General features: G+C 36.0%; 1 protein-coding gene across 4 annotated transcripts in view; it reads right to left on the bottom strand.

Annotated features, from left to right (window-relative positions):
* The window catches only part of PLCE1 (phospholipase C epsilon 1), a 149,861-nt gene that overhangs the window by 40,129 nt on the left and 98,985 nt on the right, over nucleotides 1–10,747 (bottom strand). For all 4 annotated transcript variants that reach the window (XM_017726044.1, XM_008643911.2, XM_017726046.1 and 1 more), the window contains 2 exons: nucleotides 2,559–2,704; nucleotides 508–766 (listed from right to left, as the gene is read on the bottom strand). In XM_017726044.1, coding sequence (XP_017581533.1) covers nucleotides 508–766; nucleotides 2,559–2,704 — 405 coding nt within the window. The remainder of the gene's footprint in view (nucleotides 1–507; nucleotides 767–2,558; nucleotides 2,705–10,747) is intronic.

Below are 10,747 nucleotides of genomic sequence, written 5' to 3' on the forward strand. Positions count from 1 at the left end.
AACACAAGTTAAAGTAACTCCTGAAAACTTTTAAAAAACCTCAGTCTTTAACTTTTCATCTAACAGGGGCATTTTTCTTTTCAAACCAAAATAATAAAACTCAAAAGAATTGTTTCTTTCCATAGAGAAGCTTGACCTGATGAGCTTCTAAATTCTGTTTTTAAGGAACTGAAAACTTCCAATTCCCAGTGAATTAAGTGGAAGGTCAGAGTACTTAGCAGAAAATAATTACACATTTCAGGGTTTATATACTTACTTAATCCAAAGTATAAATATGATCCTTTGCTCCTAATGCTAATTTCTCAGTGCTCTGATATTGAACTAGGTAGAAACAACCAAATCTAAATTTCTAAGTATCTCTGGAAATTAAATTGAGGTCCATGTAACTGACAAGTCTAGTAACAGTCTGGTTTAGAAAACTTTAATTAGATGATGCTTTTGTGTAAGATTATATAAAATAAAGCACTGGCTAAGAACATAACAACTTAGAATATTCATCTCATTTACCTCTAATGTTTCATCCTGGGAGTTATACCGCGGACAGAGACTGATGAGGCTTGATGCTCCATCCAAAACTTCACAGAGCTCTTTTAAAAATACACCACAGAAAGGAACAACTTTACAGCCTGGAATATTGAGTGCCCGGTTGACCACTTTCCTGTATTCAGATGATGACTCATGTTGTGCCATAGCATCCTTCAGACTTCGCATGGTTTCAATATCAGACTGGTCCATAAATTGCCACATTTTTAACACTTTTCTTGACCTATTGCAAGAGGAGATCACCACATTTATTTAAAAAAATGGAACAATTTACCTTCAAGTTCAACACCTGCAGCATATCTGTAATAGAGGAAGTTATCATTGCTCAGAAATGAATGCATGAAATCAAGGCCATTATTTTTATGAAAATTCCCTCCCTTGAATTATCAAAGAACAGAACTAAAAATTAAAAACTAGCAGTCTGATCTACTGGAGTAGTATTTCACATTTTAATAAAAGCCCAGCTGCATAAAACATACCAACAGGCTTTCTAACATTTTTATTGTGCCATTGCCTAAAATTTCTAAGGGCCCAGAAAGAAATAAGAAAAGATTAAGGAAACAGCATAAAGATAAACCAGAGTGTTTCTTACAAATTCCTTCAGCTTTATTATGAACAATCCATAAAACTAGCTAAAATTGGGGGGTTTTAATAAAATTAAATTTATTTTTTAAAATTTACATTGATTTCCTCCCCAGTTTGCTCACAAAATAAATTATTTATTTTCACAGAAATAAGGACATCAGGACCATGTTCCAGCTCCAGTGCGGAGCTGTAGCCGGAAAGAAATTCTCATTTCAGACAGAAACAGCTCCAAGGACTGTGAGTACCTCTGGGAGTTCTCTTACCTTCTGAACTGTTTGTCTATGTAATTATACGGCCTTTCTTCCCACCCCTGGCCTCAGACATACCAAAAGATCCAAAGATACACTCACAGTAGACTGCCCTTAACCCCACTTTCCATCCCTGGCCCGGAAATGCTGCTCATCAGGACTAGCCTTCCTCTCCTCTTCCTCCCTTGTGCTGTGCAGATACATTGGAGATAAAATCAAGCCCTTAACTGGCTTTGCATTTTCCCTCATAACTTATATGGCTTGGAGATTGTGGATGTATTCTGCTGAAATACACTCCCCATGCCTATGAGTGTTCCAAATGTGCTTTATATACCAAAAACATAAACAAATAGCTCAGTAAGAGCCTTACTAAACCACAGAGAACAGCAATGCAAACACTTTTGAGCTTTGTTACACAAACATTTTATACAACAAGGGTCAAAGCCAAGAGATGGGAAATTTGATCTTAACTCTTCCCTGTTCAGTCCCATTTCCTGCCATCTGAATTGCCAGTGCTAAGGCACTGCTTTCCTGCTCCCCTGGCCCTACATAAACCTATAATTCCAGAGGAAAGCACACAATGAGCTGTCTTTGACCCCCTACTCTCTCCTCTTTGAGATAATGCAGGTCCTTCTACATAAGACCATGACAGCATGAGTCTGTCTAAGTACATCAGTCTGCATAAGTAAAGGAGAGGGGTTAAAAAACATATTTGGCTGTGTGGTTTTGTTGGGGTTCTTTTGTCATTTTGGGGTTGGTTTCTTTTTTACACTTAAGACTGATCCTTTTAGAGCATCACCATGATTATGTTCCACTTATATTCTGGAGACTCCAACCCCAATTTACATTAGTTGTAGCTCATTAGATAAACCACAACTGCTTTCCCATCTTCTTTGTTCATTTTTAAAAATTTCTGTTAAAAAAAAAAAAAAAAGTTTTCCAATGCAACACATTCATGCACCAGGAAAACTGATGGAGTCTTCAGAGCATTTTGAGAAAAAAAAAAGGCTTTAGCATGCTTCATTTCTCCAAAAGGGATTACTAGAAAGTCACAGCATGAGATGATGTGGCTTAGCCATGGATTTTTGTTTAGTTTCATTGTTCTCCAGAGACATCTGCTTAACAGAAGCTGCAATGTAATCTATCACTGAAAAGCCATCTGAAAAAAAGAGTTGCCAGTACCTCAGCCCTGCCAGGAATTCCATTACAGCATTGTAGTTGCCCATATTCCAGCAGCATTTTGCCACATGTACTAGGTATGAGAAGACTTCTCGTTTCTCCTCCATAGAACCTGCAGTCAGGATCAGCCAGGTAACCCACGAGCTCACCTTGTAAAATCAAACAAACAGTATGGTCAGCCAAAGCAATGTCACTTGGAGCATTCATGTGTACTTGACAGATAACGTGGGGTTTTTGGTTTTGTCCATCAGGAGGGTATCAGTCAAAATTCCACTTACACGTTCATGTCCAAATCACATATGACTTGCACACACAACTTACACAGTGACATATTCACATCACAACAGTAAAATCATTAACTAGTCTAGAAAAACTTTTATTAAACAAAAAACGACTGCATCTTAATATAAGATATTCTGAATGTGCATTGATGCCACAGAAGAAAATGGACAGCTTCAGCTAGCACTGATTTCTAAAGCTGCTGGAGCAATCTGCAGTATAAATTCTCATTAACATGACTTACAAATCTCAGCCTGACAGTGAATAACCCTTGTTAACAATATGAACAGTGAAAGTTGATAAATTTGACTTTTTTTGTTTTCATTAGTTTCATAAAACTAGATGCATTTAATGCACAATTTTGCTAATTCCTATATGCATTGAACATTCCAGATAATTTGCATTATCTGTTTGCAAGATCACAAATGAAGTAAATAAAAAGAAATCCCACCTTCCAAAGTGTGCCCATACTACCAACTTCTCTTTGGTAATTAATTAATGCCAGAATCAGAAAGCAACTTAGTACATGATTCTGTTTGTATTTAAACAAATAAAAATCAAACCTTCATTTTATCAGTGTGCAGATTTTCTTTCCAGTTTATGTTCCCACAACATCCATAAAAAGTAGATATATTTCACATGGAAACCTAATTTAAACCAACTGTTTCTTTTTACAATATGACTCCCTGGTGGCTTGACTTTTGTCATTGTGTAAACACTTAGGAGGCATAAACGTGATTTGTTTACTGACACTGTGTTCCATTCTTTGGTCCTGAAGGACTCAAGTGTTTAGAGATAATACCAGCGTGAGGAGAGGCTTATAAAAATTAGAAAATGCTAGTTCACCCCTCAGGGGCCATAGACTTTTATTTTAAAAACCAAGCATGTGAAATAAAATGCATTAAGTACTAACAAGAAAATAACCCCAGTGAAAATATATAGGGCTTCTATTTATGCAAGTCTATACAGACTCAGAGTTCCAAGCCACCCATTCCTGAGGGAGGACAGTCAAAGATTATGAAGAATCTAAGTTACTATTTAACCTTTCTGATGGCCAAATCAATCAAAAACAATAAATGAGAAAGGTCCAGATGAGAAGAAAAGTCTTAGTCCCTATATGCAATGTATATGTCTGCACAAAAAAAAAAAAAAAAAAAATCACATTTTTAGGGCTGAATTCTTGAAGAAATTAATTTACTGGGGAGGACAGTAATTCACAAGTGAGGACAATGCTGCAGCAGCTCATAATGAGATTCTGAATTCAGCTAAAATTTCATTTGATGTGTTCAATTAGTTACTCCTAAAACATAAAACTCAATCAACAAAGAAGAGCATACCTGAAGAGCAGGAAGGTATGGAAAATACAAACCACCACAGCACTGTGCGGCGCAGGGGTCAAATGAGGGCAAAACCAGAATAAAAGGTAATAATATAAATCCACTAAAAATTCAGAAATTGTGAAACAAAACAGTCAGATCTGTGATTCAAAGCTGGCACAGATTTGTTTTTGTATACTGGAATAAAGTGACATATTATTTTTGGATATTATTCTCATTTTCCAGAAATGGCTGTTAGGGAATGCAACTTCTAAATGTGCAACCTCACAAAAAAATTAGTATTTGTTTTCTATGAAATACCAAATGTGGTAATGATTTGATTAATATGGCTGTAGACATTTTAAAGAATCATATCACTTTAAACAGATATGTTTTAACCTAAGGTAGTAAAGATGTAATGATCAGGAGAAAACAGTATCAAAATTGAGAAAGAATGTCTCAAAAGGCAACTGACTTCATTCTCTCCCTTAAGAGGAAACCTTGAAACTAGGGCAGCCACTTACTGAAATTACATTTAATAGGGAGTTTAGGACTGCTATGAACAGTATGATGAACTTTTATAATCTGTAAACACAAACAAAAAATTATAAAAGGCAGCATGGGTGAGCATTTGCAGCCTCAAGATAGTGTATAACATGTAAGAGCAAAAGAAGGGTACAAAAAGCACCATGAAGTTTATGCTCACTCCTCTTGCAGGACAACAATTGGGAGTAGAAAATATTTTAAAAATCTTTCACTAAACAAGAAGAAAAATAAAGTGTCTGAATCTTTTAATTTTAAAATAGAATGGGCAAAGGGAGATATAACACATTGGGCTGAATCAGGGGACAGATGATACAATCCACTCCTGAAAAATAATGAACGTGCCTGCTTTAAAAACTCTGGTATTTTATTTTTTTCCTGGAGATCAGGAACAGAGGATATTCAAGAAATAACAAACTTATCAAATTTTCATTGAACTGGAAGTTCAGAAGTGGGATTCCTCAGATGCTGTCCGCGTGCAGCTGAGCTAGATGCACCTCACACAGAAGAAAAGCAGAAAACAACTCTGTATATTTACTTATTTCTTGGTGGCTATGGAATTCACCTGGAAGCTGAATTTAGAATCTTGTTTTTTCCACTTTGGCAAGCAAGTAGCACAGATGGTATTTTTAATGCGGCACAATTTCTCTGCCACTAAAACCAGGGGTTTTCTAGCAGGGGGAAGAGAGCAAAGGGAAGCCCCACCCCGGCAAGCTCTGACCTCTGGACACTCCAGCCAAGTGGATACAGAACAGCACCTCCTCTTGCAGCACTTCCCTCCTGGTTGGCTTGCAGAGCCACCTCCCCAGCTTCACCACAGCTGAGGAACACCTGACCTGAGATGAAGCACCATCAGCTGCCTTGGTACCAGGCTGCCACTACAGCAGCACGAGGGCTTCACGACTCAGGCAGTGCCTGAGCACAGACAGCACATCCCAGCCAAAGACTGCGCAGGAGTAGCCTTGCCAAGGAGATCAAAATACATTGGAAGTATTTCTCAGAATGAGCACTAAAGCTTTTCGGACCAAGTTTTTGTGTTGGACAGCACTTTAACATCAGATCACAATCTACATATCAACATAGTAATCATTATTTCCTTAGTTTACTTCTTTTTCACACTTGACTTACATAGTTCTGTTAATGTAACTCATTTTAAGCTCCCTTCAGAACAGAAATCATCACAGCAAACCTATAATTAGATTTCCGCTGCACTGCTGATGAGTCTGAAAAGCATGAGAAAATGTATCCTGGCTTCGTTACGATAACCCACATGATTGCAAGACACAAGAAAAGTAATAAATTAAAACACAATCCACTTAAACAAGTTGATAATAACATCAGTCTTTTCATTCAGATGGATAAAAATGAGTGTCTTTCAGGATTACTGGATACCAGTACTAAGTACTAAACAAGCAAAATCGAATAGGTGTTTGCTTAAGACTTAAATATTTTCCGGTGCCCTAATAGAGAGAAGCACTGACAACATTGAGCCAAATTAAGTTCAGATACATAGAAAGTAGCCTCATTTGCAAATTTTCAGAGATATAGGAATCTCCTTTGAATCTGAGTCTGAGCACACAGGACCTGCACCAGATGTCTTAGCAATGCAAGCTGTACTGAGCAATATGTATCACAATTTGTAGTACAAAAAGATCTGTACAGTTTCAGGTTTTCTGGAATTATCTTTTTATATCACCTCTACTATTTTAACTGCATCAAAATCTATACTATTCAATAACTCTTTTTTTTTAAGTTTTTTGGCTTATCTTACTTTGATCAAAGACTTCAAGTAAATTCAAGTTAGATATTGTAAATACATTTGGGAAAGGCATATTTTTACTCAGCATTAATTTTTCTTTACTTTTAAACATGGTAAATATATATCAGTCATTTAAAACGTAAAATGATCCTATGTTTATGATTACCTAAATACTGAACTACCACTGATTTCAAGTCAAATCTATATGCAGGCAAAAATCTCCCAACTTGTCAGGGGTAGGATATAGCTTATTACTGAGGCTCAGCTGCTTTTACTAATAAAATATGAAGGACGTGAAAGAGACACCCCTGATGGAACTTGATCCTCAAGTTACGGTACATGACCTTAAATCTCTTTACAAGTGCAATCTGTGGGACTGTTTATCATTTACTCTATGGGAACCCTGCTACATGTAGTACACGTGAAGGAACAGCATTTAATGCATGTTGAATTATTAACTGTATCCCTAAACTTGCCATGGATTGTCTTTACTCATTCTCTTATTTCAGTCTTCTAATACTCAAGATTGTGATAATTCATACATATATATTTGGCTATATTTTTATATATATAGTTTCTTTACTGTCTTCTATATAGCTCCTAGAGAATGTATTATGTGATTTTTTTTAAATGGGCATTAATTTATTGTTTGTATTTTATCAGAATGTAAATGTAGTGGTGCTATCGAGGGAGGAAATTAATAGCAATCTCCACTTGCAATGTGCAGTGTTTTATCATTTGTAGTGTTTTACACTCATTTCCCCAGCACTTAAGTTTGTAAAATTTTTACAGCAATTCCCAAGCTACATACTTCAGTGGGTGATGCTACATGGAAGAAATGATGTCTTCTATTTTTATATCACATTTTTAGGAACTTCATAATACTTGAGAGATGCAGCTTTCAGAGGTGAAATTACCAAACACAGCTGCCTGCCTGAAGTTTAACAAATACCGTTGCTAGCAAAGTAACATAAAGTCTTCTGGTTTACCACAAAGTAACATTACAGTACATACCTTCTTTAACGCCTAACATAAAAATTAGCCATGGATATGTTTCTATAACAAATTGCAGCTGATTTAAATACTGCCTACACTGGAGCGAGAAAGCAAGAAACTTTAATACTGACAAAAGAAAGTATGTGTATGAAAAGTCTCTGAATACAAAACAAGAAGATGATTTTTCAGGTATCTAAAGGATAAGCACAGCAATCTATAACCCATTTAACCAAGTCATTCTGGTTTTAGTAATTTTGTTTGACAAAAATCAAGAAATCTGAGTAAAATCTGAAGAACATGAAAAACCCATGTAAGAAACAACCTTCATCAGATATCATGCAGTAATTATGGCAAGAGGGAAAAACATGATTTTGTTTAAAAGCAGAATTCTGAGTGTATCAGTATAGTCCAATTTCTCCCTTTAAAAACAACAATTAAAAAACACTAGCAGTGTGCAGCACTAGCACTAATAGCTGGCTGCAATGAGTTCCTCTGCACTGCTAACTGCACAAACCTGTCAGCGCATATTGATGAATATCTGTGTATATATTTATACACAGTTCTGTGTATAAAACAGAACTGGAATTTTTTACATGGGTTATACTGAGGTTTAAGTATTACATTTTTTTTGGCTCTTGGTATAATATGCAAAATAATTTTCAGATGCATTTTTAAAATCTGAATATGTTAAACTGCATATCTTATGAACAGACGGTTTACTTTACATGCTTTTGTGAAATTATATAATCTTACAGAGAACATTTACCATTTAAAATCTGATTAAACACTATTCCAAACAAGGACTGGAAACAGTTTGATATTTTTACAAACACAATCTTTTTAAAAGCATTATGCAAACCCATTTAGGCATTGCAAAAAAATGCTGAACTAAGAGACACAGTGCAATATTTATTTACATTCCATTATTTCAGTAAAATGATATGTCTCTGTTTTGCTAGTGAGGTTTAAATTTGTATTTTGAATGAACAATGAAAAAACCTTACAAAATCTAACCATTAAAAATAAAGCTAACATCATCACTAAGTGTCCTAAGTACCCATATTTTAATTAACTTTACTGATACTAAGAATGACTTAGTGAGTGGTGAACCCACTCCAGTAGCAGGGCTATACTAACACTGTTCAAACTTTTCTACCTTCTTAGCTTATTTTTTGGCAGTCATATCTTTCCAAAAAATCATCTTATCCATTCGACTTCTTATTTTGCATTTTCAGTTCAGTAGTGGAACTACCTTCAGTCAGCTGTCTGAATGATCTTCCAATCTGGTGCAACCTTCAATCTAAGACATCGCAATTGCTTTGTATGCGTATCTCAGCATGGAAAATTAAATGTTTCAGTTTAAGTTTTATTGGTTTTCTTTTACTTGAAGCTTAAGCCAGAAAGATTGAGTTACAAGAGACTCTTTTCATGTTTATAGACAGCAATTATTGAAATTATTTTAAATGTTTACATAAACATAAATGTTTATAACATGTACATTGTGCTTGTGTCTCTGTGGTTGCTTTGCTGGTGAGAGGTGGAAGAGTGGTTGGGAGTCAGTCATAAAGGTGCAAGAGCCTGCAGGGGTAAAGAGACAGAAAAAGAAACAGAATACCAGGAAGACTGTGACATATGACACTGAGTAAGGAGCACATGTCACTCCAGGTAAAGAAGTACGGCGAACTCATGCCATACAGGAATCAGAGAAAATAAAATGAAGAAGAGAAAGGCACAGTAGGCAACAAGGAGAGATGGAGAAAAAGTATGTCACAGTTGTCAGGGTCCTACAGCATGCTTAGGTACCATTTTCCTAACTTCTTCCCAGCTGCCAGGGCTCCACTAACTCTGCAGAATCTCAACAGTTTCTTCCTACAGTTTTACATCCTTGAAAACTAAACTTCTGATAGAGCTCCATTAGAGCAGAAAAATATATTACTGCTACTGTTAAGTGCACAGTCTAAGAGACTTAGAGCCAATAGTTTTGTAAAGGTAGATGTTACTGTATGTCACTCTTATCCTCCCACACTAGCCACTAATTCAGAATCAGCTTTCAATTACATTTAGTAACAGGAAAGAATATCTGTCTTTAGCTTGGTCTACAGTCTTGCTCTGACAAGATTCTATGATCAATTGGATATTATTAGCAGCAAATGAAGTATCTGCTGTGTCTCACTGATAAGTATGTGTTGTGCCCAAGGTCCCACTATCATGCAACGGTATTTTTAATCAAAACTTAAAGACTACAGGCTTTATTTATAGCTGATGGTACTGAATGCATGTAGCCCAAAATCTTTGGGATTGACTGTCATTTTACACAAGTATTATAAAGTGCTTCTCGTTAATATGTACTGTCAGAAAAAATACTAAAAAGTATATTTCTTTATGAAAAATACTCTAAATAATATAATTGTTATTTAACAGAACAATGACATGGAATTGTTTTTACCCATCATGTATCAGAAGCCTGTCATCCTAAAAGTAATTTTGGCTCCCACATTATAAATACACTTCAGTATTTCTATAGGCAATGCCAAAAAAATCAGCAAGTGCTCACTGAGTTTTGCCAACAAAATCATGACTCTTTGTACAAGAATTTTCTTTCCATTTATAAACATAGACATTTTGAGAGTTCACGCTTGTGATTGGCTATGGCAACTGATATACTTCATCATAAGATACAGCATATAGCAAAACAGTGATTTATTACAAGCAGTGAATATTGTACAATAACTCCATTTAAACACATAGCATCTATGTTTTTAAAAAGTTACTCCAGATTACACTTCGAATAATCTATTGCACTAAACACCAGAGAATCTGTGCACTGAATATTTAGGAATTAATTCAAATTACATAAAAAACTATCCTGTAGCATTACCAAACAAGTAATGCTAGACTACAAAACCTGCAAAGTCACAAACCTCTAAGACTAAAAGATAATGCTGACTGTTTTAACAAAAGGCAACTTTAACACTAAAATTGTAATTGGTATGGAACAGACTCAGTCATTTCTGACAAGACTTCTTCAGCACCTACTTTCTTTTCAAGTGACCCTTCAGTTCAGAACACAGTCATGGTCAGTCTAATTTGTACAGCTGATGGGAACATGTCCTCAAGAAACTGCCCTGGCATTGTGCCTCATCAGCTTGTAGCCCAGCTTGGCCAGTGCACCTTGTCTCCCCTGGCCTCAGCACAGTGATCCCCGTAAGAGAAGCCCCACAGGAAGCGGGGCCCCAGCTGGGTCAGCACCTACAGTCCTCTCCAGCAACACACCAGCCACAGTGGCTTTTTTAGTATTT

Source organism: Corvus brachyrhynchos, unplaced genomic scaffold (genome assembly GCF_000691975.1).
Source record: "Corvus brachyrhynchos isolate BGI_N302 unplaced genomic scaffold, ASM69197v1 scaffold61, whole genome shotgun sequence".
Classification (NCBI taxonomy): Eukaryota; Metazoa; Chordata; class Aves; order Passeriformes; family Corvidae; genus Corvus; species Corvus brachyrhynchos.